The following is a 15,539-nucleotide window of genomic DNA, read 5'->3' as shown; positions in this document are numbered from 1 at the left end:
CTATACGTATTCGTTTTTGAAATATTGAAAATATATCAGTTACTTTGAACCGTTTATACGATCATATACGTTTGTGCGATGGGATAGACATATTCAAAAATTTAGGAAAGAAAGGGATATGGAATGTATATATGAATTTTATTTTCATAATTTTTTCCTAATCTAAAAGATGTGCCAGTACCGTAATAAGAATTTTTGTAAGAAAAATAATCTACTTTTGGTCGTTAAAAAACCTAAATTCTCACAAAAATTGGTCTCCTTGAAAAAATTAACATAAACCGATTGCATGTTAAATGAATAACTTTTAATTTTTCCTTTGTCGAATTGTATGAGAATTACGTTGCTTTTTCCAGCCTCCAGCACATCTTTCAGATCGGGAAAATTTTATGAAATCAAAATGAACATCTTTCTCAAATGCTCTGTCTATCATTCTTTCGCACTCCAAATTCGTTTTAGCTAAATTTAATTTGGTCTGGTGTTTAAAAGAAGAGGGAGAGTCCAAGAGAGTGCAATAGATTATGTGTAAACTTTTAAGAGAAAAGAGGATATGAATTTTGATTTCACGAAATTTTCCTGATCTAAAAGGTGTACGAGAGCCATTGTTATAAATAGAGAATCAAATTTAATTTTTAATGATCGTTTTTTTATCAATCATTTTTGTAGTGTAATTTAAATAAATTGTCTCAATATGAATAATTGATTCAAGTGAAATTAATTCAGACAATTTAAGTGGTTGAATTCAGGAGTTACAGAAACTTGTACACAGCAAAAAATATTTTGTAAAATTGTTCGTAAATGTTTGTGAAATCATTTGGCAGACTTACGAAATGCTCGTGAATCGTAAAGTTCGTAAAATTTTGTGTTTTTTTCACAAACATTATTCGTAAAATGATCATTTGACGAACATTTTTTGTACTTTTACAAACATTTGTTCGTAAATGTTCGTAAACACACAAAATGTTTGTAAAATTTTACAAACATTTGTTCGTAAATGTTCGTAAACACAAAAAATGTTCGTAAAATTTTGTCATTTGTTCGTAAATGTTTGCCAGACAAACAAAAATTTACGAACATTTACGAACAAATAACAAAATTTTACAAACATTTTGTGTGTTTACGAACATTTACGAACAAATGTTTGTAAAAGTACAAAAAATGTTCGTCAAATGATCATTTTACGAATAATGTTTGTAAAAAAAACACAAAATTTTACGAACTTGTTTGTGGGTTATACGATTCACGAGCATTTCGTAAGTCTGCCATAGGATTTCACAAACATTTACGAATAATTTTACAAAATATTTTTTTCTGTGTAACTGTGTAATATTTGAAAAAAGTGCAAATTTGTCCCCGAAAAAATGTATTTATTGACGAAAAATTCACAGAAACTCATTTTTTTTTTTAAATTTGATATTGCTAAACGCGTTAGACTAATAAAAACCTAATTAAAGTTGAAGTAAACATTTTCTCGAATCAAATTTTAACCGAAAAAGACTAATTTTCCGAGAGAAATAAAAATGAGCTCTTCCTCGTTTAGCAGTAAAGTCTTGAGATAAACGGTTTCAGATATGGACATGTGGTTTTCGATGCTTCATACATAAGTGTATCTGTGGGATTTTATTTCCTGTCTTTAAAAGGCCGACCTTATTCTAATAGAAGACCTTCATTCCCTCGCCCTCCGTATCTCAATTTAATTATCGTGGGGGAATTGCCGTTCAGCTTCAGTGGAAATTTTCGAAGGGAAGCTCCGTCCGGACGCGGCAACACAAACTGTGGAGTCTTCAACCCAAAAGATCAAAAAACTCACTCTTCTCCAGAGCTTTCGGCACGCTCCGTGTCTTCCTCAGTGGCTGGGGAAGAAGGTTTTATTAAGAAACCATTTCATTGTTTTTAACAGTTTTTAACATCACTCGAGTAAGTTCAAAATTGATACACTGTTAAAAATCAATAGCCGTACTCACTATGGCGTTGTTATCTCGTAATCTCCGTAATCTGTTATCTTGTTATAATTTTTCGTTTATAAAATACATTACGAGAACACAACGAGATAACGAGATAACGATATTACAAGATAACAGCGCCATAGTGAGTACGGCTAATGAAATAGTTTCATAAAACCTTCTTCCCCAGCCACTGAGGAAGACACGAAGCGTGTCGAAAGCTCTGGAGAAGAGTGAGTTTTTTGATCTTTTGGGTTGAAGACTCCACAGTTTGTGTTGCCGCGTCCGGACGGAGCTTCCCTCCGAAAATTTCCACTAATTTAATTACCATAGATGCGGGTGGCTTTGCACTCCGGGAGTGACATTGCTTTGCACCACTGTTTCACGCAAGCTTTGCTTTAATTGTTGCATTTAAAGATGGTCATTGGACCATTCTTAAGTCCTTGAATTAAAGCAAAACTGGCGAAAACCAGAGGACATCTACACTACCGTGAATGTGGGTGGTTCTGATACCTTCTAGTTGGAGGCGCCATGCTCCCCTTGCTGTTTATTTTTTTTTTAATTTACTTTTAGAACTAAAAGGATGATCTCTACCGATCCTAACTACCATGTTCGATAGGTGCGAATGCGAAAAGCATCCATAAGTCCTAGAACTAAACTAAAACAAATCTTTCGAACAGCGGAAGTGTACAGGGCGTCAGGTGGTCAGGGTACAGAGACCCGCATATACGGATCTTTAATGTTCAACTGAATTCTAGCCATTTTAGTGCAATTTGCAAATTTTCTTTTGCTACTGAATGCATATTCTCGCATTTACTCCATTTATACTTATGAAAGAGATTCTCCCTTACCTGGTTTTAGCTGAGTATCCGTTTCCCGGAAAGTCATTTTTTGTAGTTTTCTCACTCTCATCACTTTTCTTTTAAAACAATTTATAAAGTTCACAGGTCACTCTTTTTATATCAAGTAAAAATGTTTTTTTTTTTATATTGCACAACTGAGAATCGTGAAAAATGATGAAATAAGAATCCCAGAAACTACCGGCTGATTTTGTTTAACTGGAATATTCCAATGGACTTTCCAATTCTTCCAATAATTTCCACTGGAAAGTGTTGACATTGATGTCCGTTTGCTGGCGGCTTGCGTGGTTAATTTTTGCAAAAGTAGGCTTTTTTGTTGACAAAATGAGCTTTGTGCGTGAAGTTGTGGAGCTCGTTAGTGAGAATAAGAATATGGACATCCGGAAAAATGTGCAAAAACTCACAGGTGAGATAAAGAAATTCCAGGACAATGTGAGGAGTTTCGTCACGAACAAATACGTTGACTTTCTACCGGACTTGAATCAATACGAGTATTACTACGGGGATTGTGAGAATCTTTTTGCCGAGACGGATGATCTGCTTAAAACTGTGGAGGAAGAGGTGAAGATGAAAGCAGCTAGTGAAGAGCTCCAAAGATGCCATGAGAATTTCCAAGAGATCGCTCAAGGATTGAGGGTGACACACAAAATTCTCAAAATTGACCAACTGTTCAGGGACATTGAATCGGCAAAATCTCACGATGAGCACCTGACCGTGATGAATCTGATTTGTGAACTCAGAGGTCTAATTCAGGATCCAACGGATAATATTTTCAAGCATCTCAGCTGCTATGAAAACATTAAGATTCGCTACTACCTCGAGAACGAATCAATGCTGCACAATCTCAAATTGAAATTTGAGTCTCTGGTCCAGATGAAGGAGAAGACATTTCAGAACACAAAATGTGTGACGGTGAAAATAAGCAAGAACGAGGATGAACTCCATGAAATTGTCACTGCACTGGTTAGTGCCAAATACAACTCCCGGAAGATGTGTGAATTCCTAATGGAGAATGTCTTTAAACCTTTGATTACCAAGCCAGTGTCCTTGGACGTAGATAAGGAGAATGATCCTCAATTTGTGACTCTCCAACTGTCGTATAGTACCAAGGAGAGAGAGGATGAGAATCTCCGTCCAAATTACAAGAAAGTTTTTCAGCACATTAAAAATGCCTTTTCCTGCCTCGGTCACATGAATATTTCCATCACGGAGACCGAATGTGTCTTCAAGATCCTCCGTGAGTACATGAAGGAGACATTCACGAAGCTCATCATCAGCGAATGCCTCGATTACTCAATTCCGGACAATATGATAGAGATGAATGAGAGCACTCTGGTCACAGATATCACAGAATTCAATGAATTTCTCATGGAGATGCTCTTTTTCACTGAAGAAGACCGAGAATTTCTGGATTATGCGGAAAAAATTGAATTACTCTTCCGCAATCGCTTCTTCAGGAACATCCTGGACAATGCAGTGGACATTATGAGAAAAGATCTTCATGACATGATACTTGTATCCGAGAAATTGGGTTCGGCAGATGCAGGAGCATCTGGTCCAGCAATATTCCCCAACTGCATGGTGTCCAAGAGCACAATGGAGCTAATTTCTTTGATGGAACGTGTCCTCAAGGAGATTGAGGGCAGTGAGGAAAAAGTTGCTCAAGGCCTCTTGTCCACCATTTCAATTATTCTCGACAGATATCTCACAGAAATGCCCACCTACCATGCCAAACTCCTCCTCAATATACCCCAACAAACCGCTCTTTTTCACAACAATTGCATGTTTCTGGCGTACTGGATCACTAAGAATCAGAGCAAGGGAATCGAGACTGTTTCTGTGATGGTTAAATCTCTGCAGCATCTTGGATCTGAGCAATTTCTCAATCAAATCAAAAATCAAAGGGCTCAACTGATGGAGATTCTAAAAGGATTCGGTAAGGTTTATTTTCATTTTCCATGCTTTTCCGGTTTTTTTTCCTTTAACCCTACACTGAGAAAAAAGGCTGCGATTAACTTTTTTTCGTCGTAACTTTAACACTTTTTAGGTGTAAAAATATATCAACATTTTTTAATGTTAATTTTACACCTTTTAAAGGTAAAATCAACATGGAAGAAGGGTAACTTTAACTCATAATACACCTAAAAAGGGTAATATTTACACAGTTTTCGGATCAATACTGCAGGGTAAAATTAACATTTCCGGAATGTTATTTTAACTTTTTCGGATTTCTCTCAGTGTAGGCATGAAAATTTTAATCTTACCACTTAAAGATCGTAATTAATTGGTAAAAACCAATAAAAGAAAAAATACTCTTTCCCTTTTGTTCAGATGGTTCAGAATCTAAAATTATTCATGTGGATAGGCACTTTTGGCTATTTTTAATCATTATTAGACTAAAAATTTTGTAATTCTTCTCAGATCAAAAAAAAAATCGTATAAATATGATATGAAGCAGAAACGATCTCCTTATAAAACCAAGAAGTTTCTATAGATTTTTGATTTATCTCATTAAAACATAATTTAAAAAAAATCTAGGGATTCTTTTTGAAATTAACCAAAAAACTTGGTTTTGGGGGGTTATCAAAAGCTGGAATTCGGTATCTCTTGGCCTTTGATCCGTAGCCCTGTTACACGTTTTTGAATTAATAAATAAAATCTACAGCTTCAAAAAAGATAAATTAAGCATGTATCTTACGGATGAATTTCGGATAAGAACCCAATACGACAGATAAGTTCCAAATTTAAAAACATTTCAAAAAATCTAAATTTAAGCAAATCGACTGAAAAATTTGTCTTCCAGAATTGTTTAAATTCGACTTTCGAAAATTACATTTTGAAAAATTTTATGGTCTCAAATTGAGTGTCAATAATGGACAAAATATTCACCTTGACTACTTCTAAAACATAGGGTGGAATCACCAGTTCTCGCCAGTACCCCACTTCTCGCCACTTACATTGAAATCGCTATTTTTCGCAATTTATGAAATAAATGAGTCGCAATTTTTTTTGTATTGTTTCTGCTTCTACACATAGAATCGAAAAATAATAATTATTCGTTTTGGATTCACGATTTTGATCACTTTTTAGAGCAATATTTTAAGCAAGTGCATCGAATCCAACATCTCTTACCAAATGTACTAAGTGTCGTCAAATTTTCATCAGGCCAAAAATACCTATTTGGGTAAATAATTTGTCTATTGAATATTTAATTGCACTTGTGGAATACATAAAATTTGTATTTAGTCAATTAATATTTCATTTTATATTATTTTTGTATAAAAATGAGGCATGGCGAGAAGTGGTAATATTCTGAAATTGATTTTACCACCTGTCGCCATATCTTTTCAATAGGCGACGCTAACTTCACTTCGTACATATTCTCAGTTGTCAAATCTGCATTGTTTACTTTCAGCAAAAGCCCCATAATTTGATTTCTCAAATAAAAGTGAAGAAAAATCATTTAAAGAGAGTACAGTAGACTCTCTCAAATTCGGGCATATGGGACCGAAACGTCAGCCGAATTAGACAGAAATTCGGGCGACATGTTCAAATAGATATTGAGTTTACACACTGATATATATCGTAAATTGCATGAAAATCCCTCAATAATGCAAAATCACATCAAAACTAAGACAAACCATGCTAAATTTGAGCATATTTCATTCATTTGATAATCATAATCAAACTTGAAAAATGACAACAAACTTTTTTCAAATGTAACCGCTGCCCGAATTAAAAAGTAGCCCGATCTTAAAAGAGCCGAATTTGCGAGAGTCTACTGTAATAATAAAGTGATCACAAGGAAAGAGAAATGGTGAATGTATTCTTTTCATAGCATTGCCTAAAATAACCGAGTGTGGTTCTTTTCAAGTGGGTGGCGAGAAGTGGTTACAAATTTTACAGAACTGGCGAAAAGTGGTAAAAAGTGGCGACGAAATGGTTATTTTTGCATTATTAATAAAAATCAGTTTTTTAAGTAGTCCAGCGTTATGTTCTAGGATTATTGTTTTCACGTATCTAGAGCCAATACATCTAAGTAACTTTGTGTCAAATTTGACTTATCTTGTAACAAGGATTCAAAAGTTATGATTAAATGAATTTAATTTTTTCCTAAACATGGCGATAGCCGGTTATTCCACCCTACAGTAGACTCTTCGTTATCCGGCTGACTGGGGGACAAAATGACATTTAGGTTTTTTGAATAATCAACGGTTTTTCTATTTTGTGCTGTGTGAATTTATTTTCTGTCTGACAAAGAAAAAGAGAATTTTCTTCATGGTGTGCTTATGTTTCATTTTTTATCACAATTATGTATTAAAAACTTCGATACAATGTTAATAATACTTTAATTCACTCTGGACAAACTTCATGTTTAGTGAAAATAATTTTGAATATATCAACCGCCAGTGTTTGGCAGCTGTCACCCGGATAACGAAGTGCCGGATAACGAAGAGTTGAGTGTACTCGAATATAAAAAGGGCTGGCAAAGCTTCCCAGGCTTTGCGAAGTGCTCGATTTCGTGACTTAGATCCTATCCCTCAAAACCACTTTCGCATCATTTACCGTTTACCGGTTCTCAACAAATTTAAACCGATTTGTAAATCACTCGAACAATACCACAAAATAATTTTAAGTCATAAAATTGATTCTCGGACAAAAAATACTATCGGTTTATAACCGGTTCATTAATGGTTCACAACCGATTTAAACGGATTTATAAATCGCTCAAAACATATTGCTCAAAATAAATTAGGACTAATATATTTGAATTTCGAATAAAAATTAGTTATCGGTTATGTATTGGTTCATTACCGGTTCAGTTTTGTGGGAAATTTCAAGACTTTTCCAACGAGCCCAAACATGACCTCATTTACCTGATAAATGCGCTCTCTATAGCCTTTTTAACCTTGATTGAAAAACCGTTATTAGAAATGATTCAACAATATTTTCATACATGGTCAATTGTCCGGTCCGCCTGCGTATCCGCTAGAACATATCCAAAAATGAAAAAAAAATTGCACGACGCGTTTTCCAGCAATCCCATGACGGGCATGTTATTGATCCTTGGGTCGATTTATGGGGGTCCCCCTTAGGTCGCAAGTCGCTATCTCTAACGGTTTGGCCTCTAGAGTTGGCGACAACCGGAGGGACAGATGGACAAACATCGTGACGACATTTTTCAGAAATCGTCTGAAACACGAAGATTTGTTGAGAAATGTGGTCTCCAGGGAGTGGAAGGTGGAAATACTCTCTCCGTGAAGTACTCTCGATCTCGAACAGTAAAAAACTAGGAACCGTTTTCAAAATAAACGAAAAAAAACACGTTTTTTGATTCGGCAGGAGGTAGTGGGGTAAAAGGGAATAATGCATCTGAATACAATGTTCACTTATATGGGGGTCGCCGAAGACCAGAAATCGATATCTCTTGCTCATACTTTTTTATTAAAGAAGTATGAGCCGACATCGGTAATCCTTTTGACAAGGTTTAGCCATGGAGACAAAATCCGGTAGTAGTATTTCAGTAAGTTTTGAAAACACACTACCATTGATAACTCTTACCTGACAAGAAATTGGAGAAGTTAAGTCATATGACGAAACGGGTCTTGGTCTAAATCCCGAAAGCCAAAATCCCGAGGGCTGATATCCCGAATGTTCAAAAACATGAAAGGGATGATAGATTATAATGTCTACAATAATTTCCAAAGACACAGAAAATTTCCCTTTGCCTCTAGCAGACACGGGTTCAATCGTACGAGTAGCAATGTCACTTCTAAGAATTCGGTATTTTGGTTTTCGGGAGTTTAGCCCATTCGAGATTTTGGCTTTCGAGATTTTGGCGTTCGGGATTTTGGCTTTCGGGATTTAGATCGGGACCCGTTTAGCCATATGGTTTGACTTCTCCTATTTCTTGTCAGGTAAGAGCGATAAGAGTTATCAAGGTAGCTTCAAAAATTACGTTTTTATAAATTACTAAAATTTATGGTTTTTCGAGACATTTGAGAACTATAGACTAAACCTTCCGTCCAAAACCTGTATTTAAGATTAGCTACTTAAACGTCTTTAGACTTAATGCTTATCCACATGACGTAACTGTTTTAATTTCTAAATAGGCGATTCTTTTGAGTAAATTATCATTTACTATTTTATATTAATAGCAATTGATCTAATATAGATTAACTAATGTATTAAGTTAAACATACCCAAAGCTTTTTAATTATATTAAATGGTTTTTAATAATGTGTTGATTTACAAATTTCCTAAAAATGTTATAATGTTTAATATTGCTATTCCGAAAAAAAAGAAAAAGAAAAATTTTTCATCTGAATATTTTTTAGTACATGACTGTTCTCAAGTCCTTCTGCTACATAATCTACTTATCTTTTGTGTTGGTTCCTGTAACGAATGTTTGGTGATTTTGGAACATTACGAGGATTAACGAAAATAGTCTAAACAACAGAAATCAATACGATTAATAGTGCTGTTCAAATGAAAAATGAAAAGGGGAAATCTTTCTCCTGGACTTTTTTTTTTAGCACATGACTGTTTTGATATGTTTCAGCACTATCGACTTTTATTTGAGTTGGTTCCTGTCTCAACTATTTTCCCCAATCGTCGTGTTCCAAGTTTCAAAACAACCAAACAGTCGCAATAGGAACGAGTGCAAAGAAAGGTCGATTATGTAGAAGCACTTGAGAATAATCATGTGCTAAAAAATGTTCAGAGAAAAGAGTTCTCTTTTTTTATTTTTCATTGGAATAGCACTATTAATGGTGTTGGTTTCTGTTTAGATTTAGACTATTTTCGCCAATCCTCGTTATGTTCCAAAACCACCAAAGATTTGTGACAGGAACCAACACAAAAGACAAGTCGATTATGTAGCAGAAGCACTTGAGAACAGTCAAGTACTAAAAAAATGTTCAGGTGAAAAAATTTTCCTTTTTCATTATTTTTCTGATTTTTTGATGAAAAATATCTTAATTTAGAAATGAATCGTGGTCGTACAAAAAATATCCTAAATTTGAACATCCTTTTGCAATCATCCAGAAGAATTTGATATTCAATGATTCTAAGCTTTGTACTCTTGTGTTTGAACAGTACTGTTCTCAAGCGATTGTACATAATCAACTTTTCTTTGTATTGGCTCCTCTGTTACGACTCTTCGGTGATACAGTAGAGCCCCGCTATATGCCATATTTGGTTCCAGATTTGACACTTCGGTCGCACTATAGTCCATGTCATTTTTTAAAATTATCAACGACTTTTAGTATTGAAATTGCTTGACGGCTTCCACTTTCTTTGCGATTGTGGTACTTGTCCTCGCTCTCTTCATTATGGATCACAATTATCACAACTACTCAATTAAGTTTGCCAAAAATATTAAAATATTTATATGACGACATTTCATGTCGCGTACTGAAAAACATAACCTAAATTAAAATCTGAGTTTTGAAATCAACGGTCGATTTGTGGACTATAGAGCGATGGCCTATAGCGGGGTTCTACTGTATTAGAACACGACAAAGACTATGGGGAAAACAGTCGCGACAAGAACCAATACAAAGAAAAGTCGATAATGCAGAAGAACATGGGAGAAGTAAAGTGCTAAAAAAAAAACATGTTCATTTTTTATTGGAATAGCACCATTAGCTCAGAAAAAAACCTGAAAAAATGGATTTTTATACAAAAATAAAAATATTAAAATAGAAATATTGTTGCAAAAGCTTGAACAGCCTGAACTGATTTATCCTCCATTGCAACTGCAGATTTGAGTGATGCGGTGTCTGAGTTGGGATTGGAACCTCCAAAGGTGGTTCGACAGTGCCTTAGACAGCTGGATTTGCTGAAAAATGTCTGGCAGACTATTCTACCAGATGTTGTGTACAATAAAACCATGGGAAATCTCCTGAATGAATTTTGCAATGAACTCATTAGGAGAATTCTCTTGGTTGAAGATTTGCCATCAGCTGTGGCGAATGGATTGGCTGAAATCTGTGGTACAATTATAGACAGAGCTCCAGGAATTTTTCAAGTATATTAAAATGAATTATACATTTTTTTTGTGAAAAAGCGAAATCAATGAAAACGTTGTCCTTGTAGGATCCTTTGGAAATCAATGTAGCAGTGAAGAGTTGGGTGAAATTGAAGCAATTGGCGATGATGCTGAGTGGTTCTTTGGCAGAAATCACAGAACATTGGTCAGGAGGAAAGGGTCCGTTGACGCTCAACTACAAACCAGAAGAAATTAAACATCTCATTCGTGCCCTCTTTCAAAATACCAACCGACGCGCCATTGCTCTCAATTCAATCGTAAGTGCAGGTGAACCTTGTTCATAAGATCCCAGTCGATGTTGCCTTATCAATTAATTAATAAATATTGATATTGCTTTACAAAAAAAAATCTGGCTTTATTCAATTTGATGTTTGCATCAACAGAGGAATTAACTGTGTCTTGTAGAGACTGTGATTCTCTCCATGAGTAACACGGAGAATCTTTGATGCCTCGAGCAGATACTCTCGAGCTTCCTTCACGTGTTCTAAATACAGTTCAATTTTGCCCATTTTTAAGCACAGAAGCCCATACAATGGATTAAAATCTCCATTGTACTTTCTGAGTCAACGCAAAAAAAGACGGATGCACAATTGAGCACAAGAATATTAAAAAAAAAGAAGTATTTTTAGACTGACTCACCTGAAGCCGGGAAGCAGCAATTGACCAAATGAGCGTGCGTCCTGCCATTTACCCATCTCAATTGAACTCTCAAATGCCAAGTCGAGTGTCTTGGTATGCCACAAATTCATGCGATGCAGAATATTCTTCTGCTTCGAGAAGCAAATTTTGCACACATCCAAATCTGCTATAGACAGATGTTAAGGATTTTCCCCCTTACTTACAATCAAGTGTAGACAGAAAAAAAACTAAAATCCACGCTAAAACATAAAAAAAAACTTTCACGTAATAAAAGGATACAAGCCACGTCCTTCATGCTGGCCAATTGCATTTTGGTGAAATTTGTGACTTCATGAAATTCCTCAATAAACTTCCCAGGCACTCTTGTCCCACATTTTCCACATGACTGCCCATCCTCATTCTCTCGAAGAAATATCGGTTGATCGCAATTTGTACTGGGACATGCAGCTGCTTCCATTTTTTCTGACTCTTCCGGATCAATGCACCGTGAGCACGTGCAGAGAAAGTAGTAATTGGCCTTGAGTTCAGCCCGACGATCGTCTGGCGTTTGCATGAGATCCACATAAGATATGAAGATCTGTGACCAATCGAGTGAAGGCAGATCTTTAATCGCCCGAACGAAGAGCGTTGTGCCCTCGAACGTGGCCACAGCATTTGGAGTGCAGCTGTGATCAACAACAGAGATTCCCAAGTACAGTCCCGTGCCGATAGAATTCATCTCTCCGTCCAGGATATTAAAGCCATTGACCACAAGCTAGAATCAGTTATAAACTTGTTACATCCTAATGCCCTAAACACACTTACGACTTAATCCGAAAGATGGCTTAACATAATTATAATCAAAATAATAATTATCACATTTCCATCAATTTCTGACTAATCCGTCTCTCGCCTTAAGCCGGCTACAAAGTGCTCGAACTCGTGACTTAGATGCTAGAGCTCAAAAGTGCTTTCACATCCTTCGTATCATTTACCGTTTACCGTTTCTCAATCGATTTGGACGGATTTATAAACCATTCAAAAAATTGTCCAAAATAGCTTAGGAGTAATACAATTTATTTTCTGATAAAAAGGGGTGGCAAAGCGTCCCAGGCTTTGCGAAATGCTCGAACTCGTGACTTAGTTAGATGCTATAATTCAAAAGTACTTTCGCATCATTTACCGTTTACGGGAATTCAACCGATTTGAATAGATTCATAAATCATTCAATAGATTCCACAAAATAGTTTGAAGCGTAAAAAAAATTATATTCGAACAAAAATTACTTATCGGTAATGGTAAATAACCGGTTCACAACCGATTTGAACCAACTTATAAATCACACAAAATATTTCTCAAAATACACCTCAGGAGTAATTTAATTGAATTTCGTATAAAAATTATTTATCGGTTATGAACCGGTTCATTACCGATTCAAAACCGATTGGAACCGGTTCAGTTTTATAGGAAATTCCAAGACCTTTCCAACGAGCCCAAACATGACCGCATTCGCTTGATAAATGTTAGGATTGAGAATGATTCAATGCTATTTTCGTCTAAGGACGAAATGTCCGCTTGGGTAATCTCTAAAACATATCCAAAAATGAAAAAAATCGCACGACTCGTTTTCGAGCAATCCCATAAAAACATGGTTTTGGTGGGGAAGAGGAGGGGTGGGGGGAAATTGAGGAGCATGTTAACGATCCTTGGGTCGACTTATGGGGGGTCCCCCTTAGGTTCCAAGTTGCTTTCCCTAACCGTTTGGCCTCTAGAGCTGATGATAGCCGGACGGACAGACGGACAAACAGCGTGACGCCAAAAAACTCGAAACTTCAAGTTTCCAAAATTCTACCAAAATACGACTCCTTGGGGGGTAGGGGTAAGTAGTCGAAATATATATATATAACCCAAAATCGAGGGATTATATATATTGCTCTCTCCGTGGAGTTTGTGCAGTAAAATTACTTATCGGTCATTAATCAGTTTATTATTGGTTCATAATTGATTGGAACCAGTTTAGTATCGTTAGAAATTCCAGGACCTTTCCAATGCGCCCAAATATGCTATCATTCGGTTGAGAAATACACTCTCTAGGACCTTTTTAATCTTTGGCCTTGAAAAATCGTTATTGAGAATGGTTCAAGGGTATTTTCGTATAAAGGCAAAATTTTCTCCTGGTTAACCTCGAAAATATCCAAAAATTAAAAAAAAATCGCACGGTGTATTTTCGAGCAACCTAAAAAAACATAATTTTGGAGGGGAACAGTGGAGAACAGTGGCGCGTAACAGGCTCGAGTGGCGACGGGTCCTGAGTCAGACCAAGACCAGTAATTGGTTGTAGCGCCGGATAAGTAAGTAAGTAAGCTTGAAAGAAGGGAAAGTGTCTCGGATTAATACAATATGGAGTGTTGTACAAAATAACTGGTTTTGATCATGGATAAATTTTCGAATAACCAGGCAATTGATAAACGAAATAGTCAATAACCAATTCTGACTCCTTATGTTCGAAAATTTGACCTCTGATTTTTTAGAAGTCATAAAAATATTGGTTCAATTTAAAGTGGTGGGGTCATTTGTGGCTGTGGCATTGTGATTCGATTTATTTCCTGTTCTGATGATAACAGAAAATTCAGTTAACAAATTTTTAAACAATTTTGATGCGGACTATTTTCATCTATCTGAACGACAAATTATGTTTAAATTATTTCCATTTTTATTAATTTTAAAAGTAATTTTTGATTTGTCTTTTGCTTAAATTTTTATGTTCCCTTACTAAACATTAAATAAAAACTGAAAATTTTGCATTCGAAATATTATTAATTTTATATAATTGTTTTATGATTATCAGCATTATCAGTCTTTTATTTTTGTGCTCCCGAAAATTGTGGTCAATTGATATAATTCAATTATTTCTTTTATCGTTTCAATATTGTAATATTATTCAAGAGAAAGTAGATTTATCAGTATTTTTAGCGGTTTTTAAGTCCTATTCTATCAGGTGCAGGTCTGGGTCATAGGAAATAAATTGTGCGTCTCATAATATAAATAAAATGAATTAAAAAGTTTAGCGGGGGTTATAAAAAATTAATCAGGGGCTGTTAATGAAGGGAATAATAAAGAAAATAAACAAATTTCTTACCCTGCCGTAGATTCCTTGCAATTCAGTAAAATTGGGCATTAACTGATCCCCGAGAAGGTCACGCAGCACCATCGATAGACTCTCGAGATGTTCCACGCGCTTTGGATCCGTCCTAATTTCGTGGTAGTCTGCAGAAAGCGAGAGTTATATTTGGAGAAAAAAACAACTTGACTCTGCCTGTCTTACGTGACATGAGATCTCTGAATTTTCTGAAACACGTCTCTGTGTAGTATCCCTTCTCAAGATCACCACCCTTTTGGAGTTTCAGGATGATTCTAGCCAGAATCCTCGCGGCATCTGGAACAATTCTCGGGGAAATCTTCTTGAGGAAGGGACATTCAATTTTGTGCAGAGACCACGCCTCTGTCTGGCAATTTCTATTGCAATAGTACACGTAGTCACATCCTGAGCATTTCAGAACCTTCCCACTGAAGAAAATAAGAAAAATAACTTTGTAATAAAAAAAAGTTTCACCTGAGAATATGATCAATTTACCTGGCGAAACAATTATCACATCTTTCTTTTCTATATTTAGCCTTCAGCACATGGACAAATGGCTTTTCTGTTAAAATGCACGTTCCTTGTTTGATTTCCTTCACTTTGGTTTTCATACCTTTTGGATTTAGGTCAGAAAACACACTAAAAGATGAAAAATCCCAAAACTATTTGATTCTTGTGACTTCTTCGACCGCAACACCTCCGTGCGCGAGGCGATAAAAAGAATGGCAATTATTTAAACGAAAACAGATTTAATTTTAAATCATCAACGCACTTCTTAGATAAAAATATCAACCAATTACCCACGATTTCGCGAACGGGAAAAGATTTCTAAAAATATTCACATTTATTTGTTTACATTGGATTTCTATCGGCATCAGCTGATTTTTCCAATGGAAGTTTTGGAGGTTCCAATGGAAATTCCCGTTGAA

General features: G+C 35.7%; 2 protein-coding genes across 3 annotated transcripts; one reads left to right on the top strand and one right to left on the bottom strand.

The window, feature by feature from the left end:
* Nucleotides 1-3,024: 3,024 nt before the first annotated feature.
* Nucleotides 3,025-11,201, top strand: LOC129800017 (centromere/kinetochore protein zw10). Its single transcript, XM_055844369.1, has 3 exons — nt 3,025-4,736; nt 10,567-10,832; nt 10,901-11,201. Exons 1-3 carry the CDS (start codon nt 3,062-3,064, stop codon nt 11,135-11,137), a joined length of 2,178 nt encoding a protein of 725 aa, XP_055700344.1. The 5' UTR covers nt 3,025-3,061; the 3' UTR covers nt 11,138-11,201.
* LOC129800060 (histone-lysine N-methyltransferase SMYD3) lies at nt 11,184-15,521 on the bottom strand. Of its 2 annotated transcripts, none has more exons than XM_055844438.1 (6): nt 15,106-15,521; nt 14,797-15,038; nt 14,611-14,738; nt 11,772-12,246; nt 11,493-11,658; nt 11,184-11,411 (listed from the first exon to the last, which is right to left on the bottom strand). In XM_055844438.1, the coding sequence occupies exons 1-6, from the start codon at nt 15,219-15,221 to the stop codon at nt 11,213-11,215; spliced, it is 1,326 nt and encodes a 441-aa protein (XP_055700413.1). In that variant the 5' UTR covers nt 15,222-15,521; the 3' UTR covers nt 11,184-11,212. The 2 variants fall into 2 exon arrangements, with proteins under 2 accessions (XP_055700413.1, XP_055700421.1); XM_055844446.1 differs by having other exon boundaries at nt 11,493-11,655.
* Between the last annotated feature and the right edge of the window lie 18 nt (nt 15,522-15,539).

Source organism: Phlebotomus papatasi, chromosome 1 (genome assembly GCF_024763615.1).
Source record: "Phlebotomus papatasi isolate M1 chromosome 1, Ppap_2.1, whole genome shotgun sequence".
NCBI lineage: Eukaryota > Metazoa > Arthropoda > Insecta > Diptera > Psychodidae > Phlebotomus > Phlebotomus papatasi.
This window is presented reverse-complemented; position numbering and strand designations above follow the sequence as displayed.